The 24710-nt window shown below is 37.6% G+C and overlaps 6 protein-coding genes, 1 long non-coding RNA gene and 1 other non-coding gene across 9 annotated transcripts; 2 read left to right on the plus strand and 6 right to left on the minus strand.

Annotated features, from left to right (window-relative positions):
• Positions 1-2315: 2315 nt before the first annotated feature.
• On the minus strand, positions 2316-3907 carry LOC125601926. The gene is made up of 3 exons (XR_007334489.1): positions 3649-3907; positions 3029-3506; positions 2316-2563 (listed from the first exon to the last, which is right to left on the minus strand). It is a non-coding gene; the product is annotated as an uncharacterized LOC125601926 (long non-coding RNA).
• LOC106416468 (protein LAZY 1) lies at positions 3248-5428 on the plus strand. 2 transcript variants are annotated; one of them, XM_013857359.3, is made up of 5 exons: positions 3248-3331; positions 3405-3471; positions 3902-4620; positions 4789-5014; positions 5184-5428. In XM_013857359.3, exons 1-5 carry the CDS (start codon positions 3326-3328, stop codon positions 5201-5203), a joined length of 1038 nt encoding a protein of 345 aa, XP_013712813.1. In that variant the 5' UTR covers positions 3248-3325; the 3' UTR covers positions 5204-5428. The 2 variants fall into 2 exon arrangements, with proteins under 2 accessions (XP_013712813.1, XP_048629815.1); XM_048773858.1 differs by having other exon boundaries at positions 4789-5383.
• Positions 5041-7722, minus strand: LOC125601925 (ABC transporter I family member 11, chloroplastic-like). Its single transcript, XM_048773859.1, has 11 exons — positions 7516-7722; positions 7373-7433; positions 7168-7247; positions 7001-7052; positions 6792-6925; positions 6587-6701; positions 6416-6502; positions 6301-6349; positions 6035-6119; positions 5635-5747; positions 5041-5197 (listed from the first exon to the last, which is right to left on the minus strand). Exons 1-10 carry the CDS (start codon positions 7596-7598, stop codon positions 5669-5671), a joined length of 825 nt encoding a protein of 274 aa, XP_048629816.1. The 5' UTR covers positions 7599-7722; the 3' UTR covers positions 5041-5197; positions 5635-5668.
• Positions 7723-7850: 128 nt separating this feature from the next.
• On the minus strand, positions 7851-8880 carry LOC106370591. Its single transcript, XM_048773860.1, has 2 exons — positions 8576-8880; positions 7851-8181 (listed from the first exon to the last, which is right to left on the minus strand). The coding sequence occupies exons 1-2, from the start codon at positions 8863-8865 to the stop codon at positions 8106-8108; spliced, it is 366 nt and encodes a 121-aa protein (XP_048629817.1). The 5' UTR covers positions 8866-8880; the 3' UTR covers positions 7851-8105.
• A 61-nt stretch (positions 8881-8941) lies between these two features.
• Positions 8942-10834, minus strand: LOC106370589. Its single transcript, XM_048773861.1, has one exon. The coding sequence runs from the start codon at positions 10020-10022 to the stop codon at positions 9810-9812; it is 213 nt and encodes a 70-aa protein (XP_048629818.1). The 5' UTR covers positions 10023-10834; the 3' UTR covers positions 8942-9809.
• A 7959-nt stretch (positions 10835-18793) lies between these two features.
• On the plus strand, positions 18794-21843 carry LOC106418679 (protein NUCLEAR FUSION DEFECTIVE 4-like). Its single transcript, XM_013859423.3, has 4 exons — positions 18794-19290; positions 19578-20237; positions 20474-20748; positions 21192-21843. The coding sequence occupies exons 1-4, from the start codon at positions 18952-18954 to the stop codon at positions 21658-21660; spliced, it is 1743 nt and encodes a 580-aa protein (XP_013714877.1). The 5' UTR covers positions 18794-18951; the 3' UTR covers positions 21661-21843.
• On the minus strand, positions 21819-23477 carry LOC106418680 (peroxidase 55-like). The gene is made up of 3 exons (XM_013859424.3): positions 23107-23477; positions 22838-23029; positions 21819-22458 (listed from the first exon to the last, which is right to left on the minus strand). Exons 1-3 carry the CDS (start codon positions 23335-23337, stop codon positions 21883-21885), a joined length of 999 nt encoding a protein of 332 aa, XP_013714878.1. The 5' UTR covers positions 23338-23477; the 3' UTR covers positions 21819-21882.
• Positions 23478-24249: 772 nt separating this feature from the next.
• On the minus strand, positions 24250-24710 carry LOC106418462. Its single transcript, XR_007334490.1, has 2 exons — positions 24615-24710; positions 24250-24490 (listed from the first exon to the last, which is right to left on the minus strand). It is a non-coding gene; the product is annotated as an uncharacterized LOC106418462 (transcript).

The raw sequence follows: 24710 nt of genomic DNA on the forward strand, positions 1-24710 counted from the left end.
CCAAGAGACGGTTTCTGCCACACATATCCTGTGAATTGAGACGACCACATCGTGACCCGCCCCCCCGACCCGCGAAAGAGCTTCTTCCAAAACCCAAAACGCGCTCTGAGCTTTCTTACCCAACAGAAGCGCGTCGATGAGGGAGCGATACACGGAGGGATCGAGGAGGATTCTCTGAGTTTTGACCTGTTTGAAGAGGGCGTCCATGGCGAGAACTGTCGAGAGCGCGAGAGGGTTTTGAAGATGGAGTGGTAAGAGATGGAGTCGTGGAGTAACCGGGCTGCTGGGCGGCCCAGTTGAAGAACCCGAGTGCTAAGGAGTGGTGGTTTGAGGAGGAACGGGTCGATGACTCGAGAGACGAGCGAAGGGCTTATTGAGTGACGAAAGCCGAGACTGTGAAGAGTTTGTTCCATCGATGACTCCATGTCCGAGGTGAGCGAGAGGTTGCGGAGACTTTGAGGAGCTCACGGCCGATCCTGACCGCGAGCTCCGCCGCAGGTCTCATGACAGATGACGTCACCATTTCCGGTCGCTGTCAAATGGAGAGGAGAAGGAGGAGATATTAGTCATATTACTTAGTGAGCCAGCCATTAGTTAGAACTCTAACTCATAGTGGCCCATGTTTGGCCCATATAAGATTAAATCGGTAAGTGTAAATTACAGGGAGAAGTATGGCTGTTCAATTGGTAAAACCGAACCATAACGAACCGAACCGAACCGAAATAGACATATAGTTTGGTTTTGGTAGATATCATATAACCCGAATATATAAATTTTATAAAAATTGTAGGATTTGATATTGTTTGGTATATAACCGATTAAACCGAATAAACCGAATAAACCGATTAAAAGTAGAAACATGTAAATATGTATCTATTTTATAACAATACATGAAAATCTATTTGTTATATAAGTTAAATTTGTGTTAACTATTACCGTAATGTTATAGTAATAAAGAACCTTATATATTTGTAAAACACTTGAACTATAATTAAATAACAATACATCGCAATTCAGACATCTTATTTTCTAAGTCTTTTTTTATCTTTTGCTTTATTTTAGTATTCACTAAATTAATATGAAGATGATAAATTTGATGGAAAATAATTAATGGAAAATTTTCACAACTTTTTTCTTATCTATAAACAAACAGAGTTTCATGTTCAATCGAAAAAGCATGACCTTAATGAACACTAAATATGGAAGAGTGGAAAACTTTTCTTTCATGTTTCTGTTTTGTTTCTTTTTTATTTTCAAAATTTCAGGTTCTGATTTTAATTATAGATTTGATGATTTTATTTGATGGTAGAAGCATTTTTACGTTTTTGTTCATTTATTTGAACATGTAATATATTTTTTATAAATGACTGTGTTGATAATATGACTCTAAAATTTATTTTATATGATCTCAAACTAAATAATTATATTTTTTGGTATAAAAACCGAATAAACCGAAAACCGACGGTAATATCAACCGAACCGAACCAAATAAATATGAATTTAGAATGATAGTTATATTTTTAACCGAAATACCGAAAACCGAAAAAAAACCGAACCTAAACCGAACCGATATCCGGATTGAACACCTAGGGAGAAGTTTTACTTATTTACTCGTAGGAATGGCAAACTCTCCCTAGCAGTCACTATCAGAATCAAATTTTTTTGATAACTTCACAGATTGGTGTAGGAGGGGGCTCATGAGTCATGACCCACTACAGATGAAGACAGTAGAGAAAAATAATAGAAAAGGCGATTATTTTTTTTATTGTTGATCTTTCTATTATGTATATCATCAACAACATGGAACACAGGAAAGTGAAACTGTGGATATTATACCAAAGAAGATATGATTGGGGAAACTGACAAAGAAGAGAATCGGCTTATCAAGTGTCCACGTGAATTTTGACACAAGTCCATCACATTCTCAAAGAGATATATATAATGGAGTGGGAGCAGTGGAAGTGACTCGAGATGCAAAACTTAGCATTTGTAAGTTTGTTTAATTCTGGAACATTGGTCCATACCTCATACTAACTACTTCTGTTTGTTCCTATCTTTTCACCCCCAGATGCTTCTTTCCTCTTTTAATCCTACTTAACCACCCTTTTGCTTTCTCATTTTTATTTTGTTCCCTCATCCTTGTCTTTGTTCCCGCTAATCTAATCAAATCAATTCTAATCTAATCTGCATTGACTGTCCTATGGTTTCCACACAGACGCCTAAGTGTTTACGGTTCAGTTTCTACCAAGTTCCTACTTGCATCTACCAAAACAATGTGCTTCTACGGCTAAGGAACCAGTATAGGATATATTTAATAAAGGCGACAAATCCCATTACATTACCAATAGTAATATTACAACGCAAACTAAACATTGCTGCAGAAATACAGTACCTGATGTCGTGGACGGCTTCACTTGTCTAAATCAACTAGTACGAAAAGCAGTCGTTGTTGTTCTGTCACAGAGCTTCCATAGGCTTCCTGGAAAAAGCACTCTTTCTTTACTTTTCTGCACAACAGTAGTCATATATATATGCCTTTTCTTCTTGTCAGAGACGGCCAAATCTACAAAAGCAGAACGAAACAGTACTTTTTTCCATTGGAAACTATTTGAACATAATGCAGTTTCAATCACTCTTAAAAGGAGCCAGCATTGATTCTTCTTTCAAATAAAAAACTAAATAAATCTCTCTGGAAAGCAGCACAGTGTACAACAAAGTTTACTGTTCTTCTATGACTAACACAGAAGAGTTTATACCATCCAGTCACGTTGGCTATGTATCTAAATTGCAAACATAATGCATATTCCCTTCTAGCGTATACATGAGATGGTTTGATAATTTTTATCGAAATTTGCAGCAAAGAATTTCTACAAAACACAAAGCAATAGAAATATTCATTTTGCATCCAATATTTATGTATATCTTATTAACAAAACGACTCGTTAATATAATATCGATGGCTCATGAACGCCACAAAAATCCACAACGTTTATGTATAGAAACTCAATTCAAGATCAAATTGTAATACCTGAGATGATAGATGATTGTAATTACGGATAGCTACTCCAATTCCGTGTCATGTAACCACAACAGTAGCCTCATGTCTGTAAGGGGCCTCCAACTTGTTCTTGATGTGATCTTGAAAGAGAACGGCCAACCAAAATTTTGTAGCTTTCTTGGTGTTGGTCTCCACTGTCATCAACCTAAAAGTCTTGAGGTACTGTTAGCAATAGCAACTAACTCACTGCTTTATCATGGGCTTTCAAGCAATCATGGTTCTCTATAAAAGTCACTTTCTCCTCTAGTATCGTGTGTCAGAACGAAAATGAAGGTACGTTCCATATCTACAAAAAATATCAACTAACTTGTGGCCAACACTTACCCATGCTTACTTTTTCTAACAGTTTTGGGGCTGGATACATCATAAGTCACGGGAGAACAGCAAAGAGCTATTGAAAGATGCTACAACTGGTAATTTAACCGTACTTCTCTAAATGCTTATTTTCCTGTCAAAATGTGTGGGAACAAGAATAGGAAGCGTGTTGAATTCTAGGAGAATAGCAATAGGACTTAGCAAGCATTTTTAGGGCCTAGTCATTAATTGTCTCACTACTTTAACATCCATTAGTACAAAATTAAACAACTGACCTGATAGAAGAGTAGGGTCATGTGCTCGTGTGTAAAATCATTGTGATGGGCGTCAATTTGCATGACACCAACTTTTTCTTGGCCATTGATTTTGTGAGTGAGAGCAGCTAAACCAGATCTCTCGTCTACTGCAACAAATCGACATCTTTCACTATTATTTGCGCAAATGCATTATCTTTTTCCCTCAGTAGCTGTCATCACTTTTTTGAAAGAAAATTAACAACTCTTCTCTTCAAATGTGAATCCTTTTCAGGTAACAGTCTTTTCCCCCTCTCAGCTCATCCGTCCCTTGAAAGCCAAGATGTTTACGCTGGAGCAAGTGCTGGCCCCAGATACAGCAAACAATTTAATCTGTTACAGGAAAGCTCCTTCGCAGGACTCAGTGAAGCGAGAAACAGTGATTTTTTTCATGGCTTTCTTGCCATTGGAACCCTCGGTGGAGAAACATTTCTGGATGAACCAGCAACACCAACATTTGGCATGTCATCTGGGGAACCAGCAACAGATAATGCAGAAGTGACAGAGAATGATCTGAAGCTCATTAGCAATGAATTGGAGAAGTTCCTTGAGGCTGAAGCTAAAGAAGGGCACAACCAACCATCAGGAAGGAACAGCGACACTAATACTATTGCATCTACCATTGAGGCCGCTGAGGGAGTAGATGCCGAAGAAGATGATCAGCCAATGAAGTTTCCGCTCCAAGAGTATCTTTTTGGCTCTCAAATCGAATCATCAGAAACAAAGGTTGCAGGGAAGAAGGAACGGGCATCACTTGGAGAACTGTTTCAGGCAACAGAGGTGCAAGATAAGCATTCAGAAAACAAGTATGAGGAGGAAAAGAAGAAAGCCAGTTCAACTCACAAGTCTGCAAAGCATTTTGTGAAGAAGGTACTTAAAAAGCTTCACCTATCCTCCAGGAGCCCTGACAGTGGTAAAACTGAAGTAGCTTCCACCAAGAAGAAGTTCCAAAAGGTATGATTTTTTTTTTCTCTGCTCTCTAAAACGCCTGCCTATACATGCAACATCTTGAAATATACAACATGTTGAAAGCATTTTCTAGAGCACTTCTATAATACTGTTGCAGAATTAGCTCTAGTGAAAAGCTTGCTTCTAACAAACTTGAATTTATTGTAAGTGCAGATAGCACAAGTTTTCCATAGGAAAGTATATCCAGAAGACTCCATAATGGAAAGCAAAATATACAGCAGCATGACAGAACCAAAAAACAGCAAAGCAAATTCTACTGGACTAATGTCCGAGAAGGTGAGACCATGTCACAAGACAAGTAAAAGATGGATCCAATATGAGCTAAGAAATTCACATTCATCTGGAAAAGGAGAACACTGGATCAAAACAGACGAAGACTGTAAGTGCACCTTCATACTACTGATATATTCATAAGCCCATTTATTTCAAAGCAAGAATGTGATTCTGGATCTTTACTTATACAAAAAAAATTTATACAATGCCATTTAGGCATGCACTAGTTTTCTGCTTGTGGTCGAACCAGATAATAATCCAACATTGCTTTGCAGACTTCGTGTTGGAGCTGTAAGGGATGAGAAGAAACGCAAATTAAAAAGTGCGAGTGTGTTATGTCAGTTCATGCATGTGTGAATCGTGTGGTGTGATTATGTAAAATGTGTTCAAAACTTAGCGGGAATGTTCGTTATGCCCTTCTATGTAATAATAAATATTCACCGGGTTTTATAATTGCAGCAAGATATCTCATATCCATGGTTTGGCAAACTAAAATGAAGAGAAATCATTGTTGTCCGCATTGACTCAAATCCAGTTATACGTTTTGATCTCATAAGAGAAACATTGTATCTCTCTCAACTGATAAACCGTAACATGTCATTATCTCCTATACAAAAGAACGAGCGGCTCTCTAAACTCCATACAATAATAAATGTATGCGTGGGTAAAATCCTATATCACTTTTCTGCAAGAATACCAGAATAACCAAAAGTATCCGAGCCGAACCTGGTATGGACCTTCGGCAATAATGAATATCGAACTAAACTGGTGGACGCTCTGCAACAAGAACACCAGCTGATTCCATTCTCCATGACTGGTCGACCAAGGTTGCTAACTCTCTGCAGAAATATTTTATACAAAAAGCACGAGAGGTGAAAAGCAGTAGCAGCAATTGTTTAAGGGAGAAAAATTGGATTAATCCCATTAACAAGAGCTCAAACTGTTTTACTTAAAAAGGTCCATAACTAATACTTGAAAGAGAAGAAAATATGGGAGACGACTGTATAACAATAGCTCAAACAAGGTACATGTGTAGAGAAGGCGCTATGTTTATGAGAAAAAATATAAAAGAAAGTGTGCAAAATCATTAACACCGAAGCGAAGAGAAAGAAAAAACTGAGCATACCTTAGGTCATGACTTACAACAAGTAAAGTCAGTTCCTTCTTCAGGTGCTTCAAGAGCTTTGCAACATCCGCGCGTGCTTTCCAATCTGATTGCAGAGAAAATCAAAAATGACATAGTATGAGAAACCGTTCATGGTTTTCATGCAAATGAAAAGAAAAATGAAGATCATATGCAGCGAGAACACCAAAGAGAAAAGAAGAAACATATTCTGTAAAGAACGACAAGCAAAAACACACAAGAGAGAGAAGAAGCAGGATCCGTCATACCAAGACCGGCGAGGGGCTCATCCAAAATCAATAAATCAGGAGTTTGCACCTACAAAAAGCATGACCACTTAGAACAGGTCAATTTTGCATACGTTAAAAAAACCTTTGGTCGCACCAATTGAATAGCTAGTGCAAGCCGACGCTTGTAGCCTCCACTTAGTAACTGGGGGTCTTTATCAAGTGGGATGCTGTCTAACCCAACCTAACAATTCAATAAGAAAGCAACTATAAGAGAGTATCACTGGACACAATATGACCATTGACCGAACCAGGAGGAGTGGGATACCCAATTAAAAGCTCGCTGGAGGTTTGAAGTCAGACGCTCCTTTAACTGCAAACTACCCTTTTGCCTTGGCCAACCAAAAGTAATTTCGTCAAGCACATTATCTGCCACAAAGAATCTGCCGCACAAAAAAAAAAAAAAAACTACACATCAATATCTTCTTGTCACTGATAAGATCAAACAAAAGGGTAATAATGACTACTAGTACCTCTCTGGAAACTGGAAAACGATGCCAACTTTTTCAGTGGGAAACAGCTCAGAATCCGCATTTGGTTGGCCATCATCCCCATATCTTTGGATACAAATGGAACCTGATGTTGGTTTGTTCAGCCCCGCAAGAAGCTGCAGAAGACAAGAAGGTAAAAAAATCCAAAATTTGTAAGATTAAAAACTGTGTATGATCGTGAAACAATGAACCTGCAGAAGGGTAGTTTTTCCACTCCCGCTCTTGCCAAAAATCAAGCCAAAGCTGGAGAAAGAATAGAAACGCAAAACTATTTGTTAGGCATGCTTATACACGCAGAGAAAGAAGCTAAATAGCTCAAAAGAGAGACAAGCAATAATGAGATAAAAGCAAAGAGAACCTCTTCTCACGGAGAGAAAGATTAACACCATTCAAAATATTCAACTCTGTTCCAGGTGGACGGTAGCATATATCCCTAACCTTCAAAACGCAATTCATAACAAACCCAAACGATTTAGAGAGGAAAATAAAAAATATTAAGCTGAATCAACTACATTCACTGAAAACAGAAAGAAGAATCATAGTGGAAAAAGACATTCACCCACCTCGAGGCATGAATAATCGCAAGAGATTACACTACGTTTCGTCGTCCTCCGAAATCTCAACCTAACAAAAACCCAACCAACAGTGAGAGAAATCAAAGTATGCGGTGAAGAAGATTTATGGAGTTCAGGAGTAATTGGCGTACGCTTGCTTCCAGCCAACTGCGCACGCTGGTGGTTCGCCGATACGGAAGACCGGCGCGAAGCTCGAAACCGTCGAAAGTAACATGGTCCACTATATAATAGCTCCGGTATGATCGGAAAATATTTGGCGGAAATTCTCAGTCCCGGTGAGTGTTCGTTACTTTTTTACCCTCCTACGCGATGGAGGAAATAGAGCCTTGGGCTTTTCAGGCAAATTTATTTTCTTTTAAGAGTCTGCATTGTTGGGCCTTCACAACAAAAAGCCCACTATCATGCCAGGCTTTTGTAAGCTTTATTTTATAAGAGAATATGCAATTGCCGCTGCAAAATAAGTACATGTTCAATCAAATTTCAGATACATATCAAGAAAAAAATCCCTTGGAAAAATGTCAGTTACAAGAGGTATAATTGGATATTATTGTGTTTCATTCACTTCCAACATTGCTCAAACGCTAAGACGTGAGAGATGGAGACAGACAACCAAAACAAAAATTCACAGCTAAGTAGTGTTGAAACCGGAGTCATACATCCACAACTCTTACCAAAACAGAAAAACCTTCGTGTATGTATACAGAAAAGCACAACACACACACTAATTCTTGTCTTTTGGAACATCCTTCTCCGGAACCTTGGTTTCAATTTCCTTTGGTTTTGCTGACTGAGCTGCCCTGAAAAAAAAAACCCACAATCAAACTCATCAGCCACTCACACACTCACTCACTTTGCTTTTGTGTTGCTATCTAATAACCAGCACTGAACCACACTCCTCTTTTGCACACTTAAACCACTGTCACCATCAAGTCATTACTACACTAATCAATTTTTCTTAATTTATCAAGTTACCAAATCTTAGAAACTGGTCACCCAAAGAAACTACGGTTTCGTTCTAATTATCTTTTTACAATACTTGGATACGAATTCAATCAAAGATTGCTCTGAAATCTATCAGCGCACTAAGCTCGCTGAGAAAAAATTACAAAATCATAATCCCTAAACAAACAACTTCGTGAAAGTAAAATTAAAAAAAAAAAAAGAATCGTGATCGAGAGAAAGATGGCTAACTTGGAGGCGGCGGAAGATTCCTCTTCGAGCCAGTTGCGGATGTGCTTGACGTTGCGCCTCAAGACGGTGGCAGATTGCTTGACGTCGCCCTTCAGTAGCATCACAACGGCGCCTACTCCGGCCACCGTCAGTATGAAATTCGTCAAACCCATTATAGTATTTCGATTCCCAAGAATCAGATTCGAAGATCGCAGGCCAGTGGGGACGCTAGGGATTTTAAGAGGAGGGTTTATGGTGAAATCGTTCCTTGATCGTGAATTCGTGATTCGCCTCTTTCTATGGGCCGTCATTTTGCAAATATATGGACCCTTTAAGATTATTAAAAGCCCAAATCACCAGCCGATTTTCTTTTCTTTTTTCGTTAAAAGCTTTAGTGGGCCAATGGTTGTATTTTAATGGATTCGAAAATCCAAACTAAATCTAGTGTTATTAGTTTTATGATTTTCAAATCTCTATTAAAATAATATGTTATTGGTTTAATGATTCATAAATTTTATATCAAATTAAATGTTATTCGATCGTAAGGATTTACTGATAAATTTGATTTTATAATGGATTTGAATAGATTTGTTTGAATTTTTTTGTTAAAAATACAAAGACTCAAATCCGAGGAAAACTTCCGGATTTGTATATTTTACTTGAATTTATAAATACTACATAAATTTCTAAATCAATCAAAATATATAAACCTTTACTAAGTGATGAAATGGTGATGTGATGTTGAGTTCAAAAATAACAAAACAAATTGATAATGATCTACTATGTTTGACGTGACGATAACTTGTTCCGATTGAGCGCAAGTTTGTGGCGAGAGGTACTTATCAATTCACTTATATATTGCTTCTCCATGAAGATATATATCATATATTCATATGTTGTTTTCAACATTTCATAATAACAATTTTCATCAAGTAGTTTGTCAATACTATATATCTTAATATTATAATACTTTGTTAATTAGCCTTGAAGAATGGAATATCCGTAGTCATAGATATATTTAGATTCTAATTTATGAAAAGAATTGTCAGTTCTCGTCCATGCATGATGATTCATATATAAGAAAATGAAATCATATGATTGTAGAAGGTACTAATACTAATAGTAGTTCAAAAAAAGGTACTAATAAAACAACAAGGAAGAGAACACTTAAAGGGAATTAGAAATCAAAGCTGATGATTCGGATATAAAATTAAGGATGCAGCTAGCATTGAGGGACACGGCAATGTTAAATTGATTAGGAAGCGTATATGTGGATATGAAGAGCGATAAGGGAGACTGTGATGCATGCAAAGAAGATAAGAGTGTGGATGACTATAGCTGCGCCGCTTGTCTGAAATCCGCCAAACTCAACCGCTTTGGTCTTCCCAGGAAGCTGGAACAGTACTCCGGGCGTCAATATGATGAACAGAATCACCGACATTAACACTGGTCCCCAGTTCAACGCCATCGTCTCGGTATCTTAAAACAATCCGGTTAATATGTATGGTAAATTCAAGAGTTCGTTGTAAAAGCTACGGGCTATAGCTAGTGTATGTACGTTGTTTTATAGGATGCTTGTGCGAAGAATGAGAGATTGTAATGAAACATAAGCTTGATCAACCGAACGAATTTAGAAGTTTGCAAGGTGAAGAAAAGAACCATTCTCTGCAGTATCAAAACTATAAAATTATACTATTGTCACACCATATATTGATTGTTGGGTATGCTAAGAATCTGATTCGATCTCGTGGGTATGTAGTATCTCTTGTTTTTTTCTGTTTGTTAGAAGAGACACTTTGTCTCTTTTTCTTTTATTGCAAGAGACATTTGGCCTTTGAGCACTGAGTTTCTGTCTTTATCAATGAATTCATCGTAAGTATATTTCTATAAATGTCTAGAAAATTAGTTTTTACTATAGAAATAGCGGTTACTCCTAGTTCATTTGGACACAACATCAAATGGATAAGTTGTTCGAATTTCTAGGAGTCGACATTATATGCCAGAAAAAAATATAGATGGGCCCTGTTCGTTTCAGAACCGCTGCCGCAGCGACAGAAAATATAACAGTGATTCTATTAATTAATGGAGCGAAACGTGGGTGACGGAGCTATTTAGTGTCGCAGCGACAGATCTATTACAAACAAGAGACGTCGCTGAAAAAATTGGCGTCCATAAAAGACGTCACGGAGTTATCCGGAGATCACTTCCAGCGACTATTTCTGTTCCACCATAGCTACTTCGCTCTTCATTAGTGTTAATTTTCTGGTCGCTGCCGCACCTATTCAGTAACGAACAGGGCCATGATACAATCAATTCTTGTCCATAAAAATTGATAACTTATCCATATTAGGGTCGAGCCGCTCATATATGTATTTTATTACGCAAGTTAAACGAACGTGTTTATTTTATTTGTTGCGACGAATATTCAATAACATATTGGACTAATCTAAATATATACATATTTCTTTCATATAAATACACGTGAAAACGACTCTTCACCGAATAATTGATTTGCAAATGCGATTCTTGACAAGAAAACGTACAAGTGTATGACCAAATAAACCAATAATATTCATTACTTGAACACACTCGTGTTCTGTTGCAAATAGGACATCAGACCATCTGCATTCGACCTTCAATGAAGTTCACACTTTTTCCAAAAAAAAATATATTAAAATATTTTCTTTTTCGTGAGCTCAGCTCCTACAGGTTTAGTGGGATGAACCTGGTTCATCACTGTATTGCGGGCCCCACGCTACGTGGTGGTCCGCGATTGGTCTGCTTAATTTTTTTTTTTTAAAATCAAACGGAAAAGTAAAAAAATAATAATAAAAAATTAAAATTATGAACCCCACTCAAAGTTCATTGATGCAGATGCTCTTACACATGCATGCAAGTTGCGTTGATGTAATTTTCAAAAAAAAAAGTTGCGTTCATGTACATAAAAGCCACTGGCAAAAAAAAAGGTCATGCATGCAAGTTGTGTTTTGTATAGACATTATATACAAATTTGTTATAAGATAAACTTTGAAATGATCCTCCACTCTTTTACCAACTCAAGCACTATGATCATCTACTCACCAAGCACTATGATCATCTACTCACCAAGCACTATGATCACCCACTCATTTACCAAATCAAGCACCATCTTTGTTATTTTATGTATTGTTGCTCACTATAAATACCATCACTCATCTCACTCTTTTGTACACCAAAGACAAGAAGAAGAGTTTATAAACAAAGAATCATTACATCTCATCTCTATTCTCCCTCTTCATAGTAAATATTCTCTCTTGCATATTTATCATATATCTTCTTTCTGCGGGGAAAATATTTCGCCCTTATTTAAATTTTTCGATACTATAAATTATAAGTTATTTCATAACACGTTATCAGCACGATCACTCTGCGATTCGGTAAAATTTATTTGTATCATTTATACACTGTTATAATGGTCGGTATACCGCCTCTACTATTATTTATATCATGTTATAATGGCCGGAATACTGCCTATATTATTTGCTAGTAATTTAATTTATTTATTGGTCGGCCGAGCCGCCTTATATCCTGTTTATTATTTATTGGTCGGCTGAGCCGCCTTATATTCTGTTTATTATTAATTGGTCGGCCGAGCCGCCGTATAATTTATTTATTATTCTGCATTGATCGGCTGAGCCGTCGCATGATTTGTTGTCATATAACATAAATATTTCATTGTCATAATTTTTCACTTTTATGAAATTTTATAGATTTGATTGACCGTTTAATACGATATTTTCAGACTAATTTTTGGTGCACTCGATTTAACCCAACGGTCACAAAGAAAATTTTTCTCCTTTCTCCAACGGTCATGAACAGTAATTTTCATCTATAAATACAACTCATTTTCACTCCATTTCATCATCCAAAACATTTCATCTTCTCTCAAAAATTTCAAATCGCTCTCCTCCGATTTTTCATTTCAAGAAAGATGATTCGCGCACTTTTGTTTTTATGTGCCATTTTTATTTGTGTTTCTATTTATGGTTTATTCGTTGGAGAATTTACTCCGGGTGAATTTAAGATGAATATCGGTTTACTTTTATTTACATCGTTTCTCCTTGTAATTGCTTGTATGGTTAATGTAAACGGTTTTTAAATTATGAAGTTCTAATAAAATTACTATTTTGTGTTTTAGAAATACAAATGGCAAACATCGAGAAACTCCAGTTCCCGGCTCTAAAAGTAACCGGCGAAAACTATGTCAGATGGGTCACAAATGTGAAACCTTATCTTGTAATAAAAAAGATATCTGAAGCTATAAAAGTCGGTAACAAATCGCCACCCGAGCATATAGCCGAGGCGATAATCTTCCTGAAGAAGCACTTAGATGAGAATCTAACTCACGACTATGGAGACGTTGAGGACCCAGCTGTACTATGGCAAGCCTTGAAAGACAGATTCGATAATCAAAAGGAAATCAATCTCCCTCACGCTCTTGAAGAGTGGAAAACCCTGAGGTTTCAGGATTTCCAAAGGGTTAGAGATTACAATTCCACTATCTTGAGGATAGTTGCACAATTAAAATATTGTGGTAACCCTGTCACCGAAGCAGAAATGCTTGACAAGACATACAATACCTTCCACAAAGAACACAACGTCTTATCCCGAATTTACAGAAAATGTGGGTACACCAAATTTTCTGAATTGATGGTAACACTCATGTTGGCTGAAAAGAACGATGAGTTACTAATCAAAAACCATAATTCCCGACCTACGGGAGCCAAGGCATTTCCCGAAGTGAATGCTACGGCGGTAGAATATTCGGGAAGGAGAAACCATACCAACCGAGGTCGTGGTCGGCGTTTCAACAACAAACGTGGAAAGCCTTACTATCCTAAAAGTATTAGATCTAACAAATGGGTTAGATCTGAACAACCTCATAAAGGCAAAGAAACCGAAGAGGATACCACAAAGAAAAGTGAGACTGTATGTTACAGATGTGGATGTAAAGGACATTGGTCCCGTACCTGTCGTACTCCCCCACATTTGTGCAAGTTATATCAAGAATCCATAAAAGGAAAGGCTAAAGAGGTGAACCTCACGGAAAACGTTGAAGGGACCTCATACCTTGAATCCTCTGATTTCGCAAATGAGCTGGACTAGAATACTCTTGAAGAGTACGAAAATGTTTCTAATAAGACTGCTGAATAGTCCTCATTTGTAATGTATAATAATTATGTTTTTTTAAAGAATAATGTTATTTTAACAACAATATATGTATAATTATTGTGTGTTTTCTTTATATAATCAATGAATAAATTTCACGTTTCACTTTTATTTAATGTTTATGATAATTTCAGAAATGGATCAAAATACTAATGGAGCAAAATCCAAGAAACGGATTCGTGAAATATGCATACCAGATAGTGGAACAACGCACACTATTCTGAGACAAAAGAGATATTTCTCTGATATAAAACCGACAAGAATTGTCGTCAATACAATATCAGGTCCTGCAGACGTGATTGAAGGAACTGGTAAAGCAAAATTTACTTTCCAAATGGAACAAAATTTTCCATAAATAATGCTTTATATTCTCCGAGTTCTAAAAGGAATTTGTTGAGTTTTAAAGACATATATCTTCACGGATATGATACTCAGTCTGCAACTGAGGATGGAAAGAAATACATGTATGTAATTTCTGAAAAATGTGGCAGAAAACACATATTGGAAAAGTTTCCAGAACTTCCTTCGGGATTACATCATACTTATATCGATGAGATCGAATCAAATCTTGTAGTAAAACGGAACCCAGAAGAGTTCACGTTATGGCATGATCGCCTTGGCCACCCAGGCACTACAATGATGCGTAAAATCATAGAAAGTTCACATGGTCATCCATTGAAAATCCAGGAGATTTCTCAAGGGAATAAAATGACATGTGTTGCATGTTCTCTAGGAAAATTGATCGTAAGGCCATCGCCAACCAAAATCGATAAAGAATCACCAAAGTTCCTTGAAAGAATTCAAGGTGATATATGTGGACCGATACATCCACCATGTGGACCATTCCACTATTTTATGGTATTAATTGACGCATCCAGTAGATGGTCACACGTTTGTCTATTATCATCTCGAAATGTGGCATTTGCGAGATTTCTAACTCAGATAATCAAACTGCGAGCACAGTTTCCTGATTATACTATTAAAAGAGTTAGACTAGACAACGCTGGTGAATTCACATCCCAAGCATTCAATGACTATTGTATGGTAATGGGAATTGAAGTTGAACATTCGGTTGCTCATGTTCATACGCAAAATGGTTTGGCTGAATCTTTAATTAAGCGTCTGCAATTGATTGCAAGACCATTGATCATGAGATCAAAACTTCCAACCTCTGTATGGGGACATGCCATTTTGCATGCAGAAGCACTCATTCGGATCAGACCGAGTGCATACCATAAGTATTCCCCACTACAGTTAGCGTTTGGTCGAGAACCAAACATTTCCCACTTTAGAATCTTTGGTTGTGCGGTATATGTGCCTGTAGCACCACCACAACGAACAAAGATGGGACCACAAAGAAGGTTGGGAATATATGTTGGTTGTGATTCTCCATCAATTATAAGATACCTAGAACCACAGACTGGTGACGTCTTTACAGCACGTTTTGCTGATTGTCATTTTGACGAAAATGTATTCCCAGTTCTAGGGGAGAAAACAAAAATGTTGGAAGTGATATAAAATGGAGTGTACCATCATTGTTATATCTTGATCCTCCTACTAAAGAGTCAGAACTAGAAGTTCGACGAATTATGCATTTACAGAGTATAGCTAACCAGCTACCTGATGCATTTGCAGATACCAAGACGGTAACTAAATCTCATATACCAGCTGCAAATGCTCCTGCTCGTATCAAAATGCCAAATGAACAAGAAAAGGAGGATGACACACGAGAGCCAAAAACACGCCTGAAGCGTGGTAGACCTGCTGGTTCTAAGGATAAGAATCCTAGGAAACAGAAGAAAGCTGAAATATATGATGCACCCAAAATAGCAGAAAATATTTTGGAAGAAATAAATGATAAGGACTCTGATGAATCAGAGCATCATGAATCGAAAAATAATCATGAGATTTCTATTAATTACATCCATAATAAAAGGATATGGAATAGAAATGAACAAAATGACCTTGATGATATTTTCTCATATATCGTGTCAAGTGAGGTAAATGAAGATACCGATGATCCAGAACCGAAATCCATATATGAATGTCAAAAGAGACATGATTGGAATAAATGGAAAGAAGCAATACAAATCGAACTTGATTCGCTTAACAAACGAAAAGTGTTTGGATCTATTGTACTCACACCTGAAGATGTGAGACCAGTTGGGTACAGATGGATTTTCGTTCGAAAACGAAATGAGAAAAATGAGATTACAAGGTATAAAGCTCGCCTTGTAGCCCAAGGATTTTCTCAAAGACCTGGTATTGATTATGAGGAAACATATTCTCCTGTAATGGATGCGATCACATTTAGATTCCTGATGAGTCTAGCCGCTGATAAAAATTTTGAGATGCGTCTCATGGATGTTGTTACAGCTTATCTATACGGATCATTAGATACTAATATCTACATGAAAATCCCTGATGGATTTAAAATGCCAGAAGCATTAAGTTCCAAACCTAAAGAGTTATGTGCAATAAAATTGCAAAGATCATTATATGGGTTAAAACAATCTGGACGTATGTGGTACAATCGTCTCAGTGAACATTTAACAAAAGAAGGATATGTGAATGATCCTATATGCCCATGTGTTTTCATCAAGAAAACAACATCCGGATTTGTGATAATCGCGGTATATGTTGATGATCTAAATATTATTGGAACTCAAAAAGAAATACAAAAGGCATCAGACTATCTCAAAGGAGAATTTGAGATGAAAGATCTTGGACAAACACAGTATTGTCTTGGCCTACAAATAGAACATTCACAAAATGGTATATTTGTGCATCAATCCACATACACTAAAAGAGTGTTGAAACGATTTAACATGGATAAATCAACTCCTCTTAGCACCCCGATGGTCGTTAGATCACTTAACATTGAAAGTGATCCATTTCGACCACCTGAGGAAAAAGAAGAGATACTTGGTCCGGAAGTACCATATCTAAGTGCAATTGGAGCGTTGATGTACCTTGCAAATTGTACACGGCCTGATATATCATTCACTGTTAATCTTCTAGCAAGATTTAGCTCATCTCCAACACGAAGACATTGGAATGAAATTAAACATGTCTTTCGTTACCTACAAGGGACTATTGATTTAGGCTTATTTTACCCTAAAGATTCAAATGGTCAAATGGTTGGTTTTGCAGATGCAGGATATCTTTCAGATCCACACAAAGCCCGATCGCAAACAGGATATGTTTTTACGATCGGAGGCACTGCTATATCTTGGCGTTCTCAGAAACAAACGCTTGTGGCTACCTCTTCAAATCATGCTGAGATCATCGCACTCCATGAAGCAAGTAAAGAATGTGTATGGCTAAGATCTATAAGCCAACACATTTGTTCAAGTAGTGGGATTGACAAAAGTACGGGGCCAACTATTCTATATGAAGATAACGCGGCATGTGTTGCTCAAACGAAGGAAGGATATATCAAAAGCGATAGAACCAAACATATACCTCCGAAGTTCTTCTCATATACTCAAGAGCTCGAGAAGAATAAAGAGATTGAAGTAAGATATGTTCGATCATGCGACAATGCAGCCGACCTCTTCACAAAATCACTCCCTACTTCGGTATTCAGAAAAAATGTCCATAACATTGGAATACGTCATCAGAAGGATCTATGACTGCTCAATCGAGGGGGAGCTTACGTAGTTGTACTCTTTTTACCTAACTATGGTTTTTCTCATTGGGTTTTCCTAGAAAGGATTTTAACGAGGCAACAAAGACGTTAAGCGAGAGCGGAGAGTGACACCGGTCCCCAAAGGGGAGTGTTACGAAACTTAATTTAATACAAGATGGATAATCAAGGGGGAATGTTATAAGATAAACTTTGAAATGATCCTCCACTCCTTTACCAACTCAAGCACTATGATCATTTACTCACCAAGCACTATGATCATCTACTCACCAAGCACTATGATCACCCATTCATTTACCAAATCAAGCATCATCTTTGTTATTTTATGTATTGTTGCTCACTATAAATACCATCACTCATCTCACTCTCTTGTACACCAAAAACAAGAAGAAGAGTTTATAAACAAAGAATCATTACATCTCATCTCTATTCTCCCTCTTCATAGTAAATATTCTCTCTTGCATATTTATCGTATATCTTCTTTCTGCGGGGAAAATATTTCGCCCTTATTTAAATTTTTCGATACTATAAATTATAAGTTATTTCATAACAAAATTAAGTTTTTTTGAACCAAACAAATTAAGTTTTTTACAAAATTAAGTTTTTTTTACAGCATTTTTACGACGGCTACCACCAAACTAACAGCTCCCGTCGGTTACAACGTAACTTTTTACTCGTCTATAACCTTAGACAATAGTATAGAACGAAAAGGGTAACATATGATTTTTAATTTGATAATGACACAGGTCACACCATGTCATACAATTTATATATTCTTCTGATTGATTTTTAAAATAGTGAGACGATGTATTCCTCCATAAATGTAGCAGATATTTACGGATCATTGATAGGAGGAGCACCGTACTTTCATATTTTCTCACTTTTATTTCGTTTCTTACGACCTCTGATCCCAGCCAGAAAAAAATGATTGCGATAAAGATTCAATTCAACTTATTGGTACTGACAATGACGTTAAAGCAATTACTTTTCAAGCATTCGCTAATGCTAGCTTTCATCATTTCAAATTACTGTATTCAATAATCGTTAATTATAGTATTTTTTTATAAAAATATCCACCAAAGACACATGAGAATCAAACAAATAGTATAATCACTCTTAATTTAAAAAAGACTGCAAGTGCAAGTGCAAGATGGCAGACACGCACTTGGGCATTGAAGAGTTAACGGGACCAAATCACCCAACAAATCTTACATGGACTGTTCATAAAAATCATCGAGCCTTTTGTTATACAATGTGTACACGTCTTCTTCCTTAATTAGTAGATCTATGTACTTAATAAGTTTTAATCATATTATTTACTACTAATCAACAAACTTAATCACTTAGCTTTGTTGGCGTGATCTATCTACAGTCTTTACGATCCCCTTCTTACAGTATGTCTCAATGTCTGGTTGTCTTTTTATAATTTAAATCTTATAAAGCGATAAAAAAGACATACAAATAGACAATCAGACACCCCAAAAAAAAAAAAAACCTTTTTTTTCACCGATCTGTCCTTTTGATCTCTGATTCTTCTTCAATGGCGTCAACAACGCGAGAAAAGTTCGTATCTTTCATAAACAACCGATGGCTTGTCTTCGTTGCTGCCATGTGGATACAGTCTTGCGCCGGTATCGGTTACTTGTTCGGAAGCATTTCTCCGGTAATCAAAAGCTCCCTTAACTACAACCAGAAGGAGCTCGCCAGGCTCGGAGTGGCGAAGGATCTTGGCGACAGTGTCGGCTTCATCGCAGGGTATCTCTCGGAGATGCTGCCTCTCTGGGCTGCTCTTCTCGTCGGCGCTGTTCAGAACCTCGTTGGTTACGGATGGGTTTGGCTTATCGTCACTGGCCGTGCTCCGATTCTTCCTCTATGGGCTGTGAGTTTCAATCTTATTAATTCATCTGTTTATGTTTTTGATTGGGTGAAAACGTTGGAGACTTTCTATTAATTCAACTATTGTGTGAGAGAATCTCGGAAAGTATATGCTTTTAAGGTTGTTTGGTTACTCATAAGTCACTGTCAAATCCATGAAAGTTTCACTCTTTTTTACTTTCTCATCTCTTGTTCTGCTTTCTTTGCAATTGCTCTGTTTCTGGTTAAGCTATTGACTTTTCCTAGTATGCTGTGCTGAAGTAACTTTTTTTTTTTTTTTGTATTTTTCAGATGTGTATTCTCATATTCGTTGGGAACAACGGAGAAACCTACTTCAACACGGCGTCACTAGTCTCTGGTGTTCAAAACTTCCCCAAGAGCCGAGGTCCAGTGGTGGGCATCCTCAAAGGATTCGCTGGCCTAGGCGGCGCCATGCTCTCTCAGATATACACAGTCATCAACTCTCCCGACCCGGCTTCTCTCATTTTCATGGTCGCCGTTGCCCCTGCGGTTGTCGTTATTACACTAATGTTCTTCATCAGACCCGTTGGCGGCCACAGGCAGATCCGTCCAACAGATGGATTTAGCTTTACTTTCATCTACGGCGTCTGCATTCTCCTGGCTGTTTATCTCATGGCCGTTATGCTTATCGAAGATCTCGCCGTTGTTAGCCTCAACGTCGTCACCGCGTTCACCGTTGTGTTGTTTTTCATTCTTCTTGCACCGGTCTTGGTCCCAATCATGACGAGTTTCTTCAGTGATTCAAACGGTCCCGTTGATACGGTCGAGGAACCACTTGTGCCTAAACGGGAAGAAGACCAAGATCCTGGACTAAGGACACCTGACTTGATCCTGAGTGAAGTGGAAGATGAGAAACCAAGAGATGTGGATTTGCTTCCTGCGTCAGAGAGGCATAAGAGAATTGCTCATTTGCAAGCACAGCTAATGCAGGTACGGATGGCCAATTTATCCATTAAATTTGATTCGATTTGTTACTCGTTTCTATTCAATTCGAAAAAGTTCGGATATCTTGCTGAGCAAAAATTAAAATAAAAATCAATATCTATTAAAAACAAAGCAAATCATAAATACTAAAGTTTGTAAGAAGCTGATATCCGGTTTTGTAATCACAAATACCAAAAAAAATGATAGTATTTGATCTGTATCCACCTCTAAATGCAATGCAGGCAGCTGCGGAGGGAGCAGTCCGGGTGAAGGGAAGGAGAGGGCCGCACAGAGGTGAAGATTTTACTCTAATGCAGGCACTAGTGAAGGCAGACTTCTGGCTGATTTTCTTCTCGCTTCTGCTCGGTGGTGGTTCCGGTTTGACTGTAATAGACAATCTTGGTCAGATGAGTCAGTCTCTTGGTTATGACAACACTCACGTCTTTGTGTCTATGATTAGCATTTGGAACTTCCTTGGACGTATCTCCGGTGGTTATTTCTCTGAGCTCGTTGTCAGGTTTGTTGTCAATCTAAGCAATGTTTAAGTGGAACGGTCTGAAAATAAAATAAAAAGGGGTCAATTTAGAAACAATAAATATATAAATTATGGTCTAAAACTTTAAATTTTTAGATATTCGACTAAATTTAATGCTTAATTTTTTATTTTTTAAATAATCAAATATATATAAATAGAGTTATTAAATTTTAAAATTATTTTAGTTAAATATACTGTTAATATTATTTATTTTGAACATAGCTACAAAAATTTTAAACTATTATTACTGCTTATGGGGCAGGAAACTCCTAGTTTCAGTTAAATATACTGTTAATATTATTTATTTTGAACATGGGAATATAATTTTCGAGACATCATTATTTGTTGTGATTCTGCTAATTTACATCTGTTTATTTATTTATTTACATCTCTGTTTATTGTGCTTTGTTTCTGAAAATGTGAAGGGACTATGCGTACCCAAGGCCTGTAGCAATGGCCGTGGCTCAAATAGTAATGGCCGTGGGACATGTTTGTTTTGCCTTCGGATGGCCTGGAGCTATGTACATTGGCACTCTCTTGATTGGACTCGGGTACGGTGCTCACTGGGCTATTGTCCCAGCCACCGCCTCTGAGCTCTTTGGTCTTAAAAAGTTTGGAGCTCTATACAACTTCTTGACGCTGGCCCTCCCGGTCGGGTCCTTCGTCTTCTCGGGTATGATTGCGAGCAGCATATACGACATGGAAGCTGAAAGACAAGCACACGGGTCTGTTTTTAATCCGGATGACGTCCTTAAATGCGAAGGTTCAATATGTTACTTCTTGACGTCGCTTATAATGTCTGGCTTCTGCATCGTCGCTTGCATCTCGAGTATGATTCTCGTGCGTCGTACCAAGTCTGTCTACACTCATCTCTATGCCAAGACCCGCGCTTAATCTGTTCCTTTTGGCTTCTTATTCATTGGTTTTGTCTTGCCGATACAGAAGTTTTTGTTCTGTATCTATTTTTTTGTTGTTGTTGTTGTTTTTATTGTCGGTTTTGTTTGTTACGTTTCTTGGATTTATATCCACGGCACACATCTATGATTGGTAGATTTTACATAAAAGGTTTTTAGAATAGATGTTCCTTTGTGGATTATGACATTTTAATATATAAAGTTAGTTAAAAGCAGCACAATCTTTTCTAATCTCTCCTCGGTTCCCAACTTTAACTCCAACGCGGCCGAGTTTCCTCATAGCTGAGGTGAAAGCGTTGTTGAACTCTTCAGCGTTGTTTGCAAACCTGACCACCGCTGCCTGAGACCTGAAGTCGTTAAACAGAACTTGGTCGGAGGTGAAGAGTCCTTTCCTTGCTACGAGGTTCAGGAAGTAGGCGTTGTCGAAAACATCAGGGGTGGTGGCGTCAAGGTTTGAGACAGAGTTGGGATCCGACCCGACTCGAGGGCAGGTTTGCATCAGCTGTTGTGCGTAGGCCGGATCTAACGTGGGGTCTACGGGCATGAGGGCTGAGAAGTTGTAGAGACGGTGAGCGAAACGGTCGCAGTGAGAGAATCCTATAGTGTGTGCGCCTGAGAGAGCAATCATGTCGGTTATTGATAGACCGTTATTAGCGAATAGATTGACTAGACCGGTTACGTCTAGCTCTGGTCCTGGTAACTTCCCGTCTACGCTAGAGGCATGTGACACGAGTCCGTCTCGTCTCCCTAGCTCCACCTTAAACCCTGGACCTCCAGCCTAACAATATAACATAGTTACTGGTACTTTTTTTCGAATGAATGTTAAATTTATTCCACGAAATTTCTTTTTAGGCCAGGTAATTCCCGATTTTAATATAGTTTGTTTTTGAGAAAGTTAGAAGAAAAAGAAAGTGAACATACCCATCATCATCTAAATAAAACCATGTTTTCATGGTTAGTGATCATTTTTTGAATGAATTTTAAATTTATCCAACAAAAGTTTTTTACAAGAGTGCGATTTTAATAGAGTTTGTTTTTGAAAAAAATTAGAAGAAAAAGAAAATGCCCATCATTTAAAAGAAAACCATATTTTCATGGCTAGTGATCATTCACTTTCGGTGAATCAGAAGAAGAGACAATGATGAGGGTTGACTTACGAGGACAACCACGTCCCTGGCGGCCAGAGCCAGAATATCAGCACATGAGACAAGGCCAGGGCATTGAGCTTCCACAGCGAGTTTAGCCTTAGCCACGGTGTCGAATCCGTCTCCGGCGAGAGATATATTGTCATGAGCATCCTTCTCCGCGTCTCCGTTGTCAGATGCTATTAACACAGAAGCATCACATCCCTATACAGTCACCAACCACATGAAAACAAGAATAACAATACTAAAAAAGCTTCAAGATCACAACAAAGCGTACATACATCAACGAAACAGTCGTGAAAGAACATCCGTAATGTTCCTGGAGCCGTGATGGGTGTTTGTTGGTACTTCGTTGTAACCGCCTGTCTAACGATGAGTTCCACGTTAGGACATGTCGAGGCGTAGAAGTTCTCTGACAATTGAGCATTTGACTCGGTCACCATGCAAAAGAACAACATCCCCACTAAGAACGACAACATCATGGGTTTTCTTGAATCACTACCAGTATACATCCTCTCTATACGGTCCCTCTTGGATATAAAGGACCACAACACTCTGATATGCCACCAGATATATGTATAGCCGCTTTTGTAGAATAAAGTGTTTTTGTGTGTGTGTTAATGACAAAGGTCACATTCACAGATGAATGACAGCATTTTACAACTGCCATCTTCTAAGCTTTTACTTAAGCGAGGACATTTCTCGAGTTATGGGGTTTTATTGAGAGTGACATTTAAACAAACCTCATTAGGTCAGTCATCTGCATGGAATAATTTTATTTTGATTAAATGTTAATGATTGTAACTAATATTATTGTCGTTAAACACAAAAGGATAGACTAATCCAAAAGATGAGTTTGAAAAAAGTGATCTTGTTCCATTCTAATATGATAATGACTTTTGACTGATCCTTGAATTCAGCGTATACACCCTGTTCTAATTTAGTTCGTTCAACTTTAACTCAACGGTTCTTAGATTGAAGCAGATATTTTTCAAATAAACATTTAATATAAGTATATAACCAGTTTTGATTATTTTCAGCACTGCTTTCTTTTTGGTGTATGATGATTTAACTTTTATCATATCAGAACTGACAGCACTAGTTCTCCTTTTTTTATGATACTAGAGACTCTTGAACAAATGAATATTCAAATTGCAGATCGTTCAAGTGTTATTTTCCACACACAAAAATGATCAACTAACGTTAGCGTGCTGCAAGTGAAGACGTTTCTATGTTTGATCATTTCAAGTTTCAACCACAAATAAGAAAACTATTTATAAGCATGGCTAGGCTAATTTATATTGTTCAGACCAGCCATATTTAGTTTCCTTATTGACCAGCGCTTAAGCACAAACACACTTTTAGTTACTTGAGTTATGTTTGTTTTATCATGCAAACACAACGGTATGATAAGATTATATATATCGTTCGGCTTATTATCAAAAGTATAATTAAGAATCAACCAAAGTAGCTACAAATCAAAGCTAAATTATGAAGTACTAAGGTTTCATCATACATGAAATTACAAATAAACCAGATTGCTCCTACCATTTTTTTTCTTTAGACTTGATGGTAAGGTACCTGCAAGATACTCACCAGGTCCCTGGTCCTTCGTTCCCAGCTGCTGGCTTCCGGTTCAAGTAACGTATAACTGCATCTTCAACCCTGCAACATTTCATGATTCATAAACATATCATCAATCAATCAGTGAAGTTCCTACACTTTCACAACTCTAGTAGCGAGTGAAGTTATCAGACAAAAACAGAGAGAACATAGATAATGAGCTTACCAAGGTTGATTGAAGAAGTCTGCTCGACGTTCTTTCTCAGCATTTCGACTAGCTTCTCCCGCTACCACCTTCAGATCCTTGCTCTGAGATTCGATC

Source organism: Brassica napus, unplaced genomic scaffold (assembly GCF_020379485.1).
Source record: "Brassica napus cultivar Da-Ae unplaced genomic scaffold, Da-Ae ScsIHWf_268;HRSCAF=444, whole genome shotgun sequence".
NCBI classification, from domain to species: Eukaryota; Viridiplantae; Streptophyta; class Magnoliopsida; order Brassicales; family Brassicaceae; genus Brassica; species Brassica napus.

What these genes read in the sequence shown, in the direction of transcription:
- LOC106370591 (XM_048773860.1), bottom strand. Translation starts at nt 8,865, where the DNA reads ATGACGGCCCATAGAAAGAGGCGAATCACGAATTCACGATCAAGGAAC. An exon ending in GAATCTTCCGCCGCCTCCAA is followed by an intron (nt 8,182 to 8,575) that starts GTTAGCCATCTT and finishes TTTTTTTTTCAG; the next exon opens with GGCAGCTCAGTCAGCAAAAC.
- LOC106370589 (XM_048773861.1), bottom strand. Translation starts at nt 10,022, where the DNA reads ATGGCGTTGAACTGGGGACCAGTGTTAATGTCGGTGATTCTGTTCATC.
- LOC106418679 (XM_013859423.3), top strand. Translation starts at nt 18,952, where the DNA reads ATGGCGTCAACAACGCGAGAAAAGTTCGTATCTTTCATAAACAACCGA. An exon ending in CGATTCTTCCTCTATGGGCT is followed by an intron (nt 19,291 to 19,577) that starts GTGAGTTTCAAT and finishes TGTATTTTTCAG; the next exon opens with ATGTGTATTCTCATATTCGT. An exon ending in TTCTCTGAGCTCGTTGTCAG is followed by an intron (nt 20,749 to 21,191) that starts GTTTGTTGTCAA and finishes GAAAATGTGAAG; the next exon opens with GGACTATGCGTACCCAAGGC.
- LOC106418680 (XM_013859424.3), bottom strand. Translation starts at nt 23,337, where the DNA reads ATGTATACTGGTAGTGATTCAAGAAAACCCATGATGTTGTCGTTCTTA. An exon ending in TTCACGACTGTTTCGTTGAT is followed by an intron (nt 23,030 to 23,106) that starts GTATGTACGCTT and finishes GTGACTGTATAG; the next exon opens with GGATGTGATGCTTCTGTGTT. An exon ending in CCAGGGACGTGGTTGTCCTC is followed by an intron (nt 22,459 to 22,837) that starts GTAAGTCAACCC and finishes TTATATTGTTAG; the next exon opens with GCTGGAGGTCCAGGGTTTAA.
- LOC125601925 (XM_048773859.1), bottom strand. Translation starts at nt 7,598, where the DNA reads ATGTTACTTTCGACGGTTTCGAGCTTCGCGCCGGTCTTCCGTATCGGC. An exon ending in GCGATTATTCATGCCTCGAG is followed by an intron (nt 7,248 to 7,372) that starts GTGGGTGAATGT and finishes TGCGTTTTGAAG; the next exon opens with GTTAGGGATATATGCTACCG. An exon ending in TGAGCCCCTCGCCGGTCTTG is followed by an intron (nt 6,120 to 6,300) that starts GTATGACGGATC and finishes CTCTGCAATCAG; the next exon opens with ATTGGAAAGCACGCGCGGAT.
- LOC106416468 (XM_048773858.1), top strand. An exon ending in ATTGAAAGATGCTACAACTG is followed by an intron (nt 3,472 to 3,901) that starts GTAATTTAACCG and finishes AATCCTTTTCAG; the next exon opens with GTAACAGTCTTTTCCCCCTC. An exon ending in CCAAGAAGAAGTTCCAAAAG is followed by an intron (nt 4,621 to 4,788) that starts GTATGATTTTTT and finishes TTGTAAGTGCAG; the next exon opens with ATAGCACAAGTTTTCCATAG.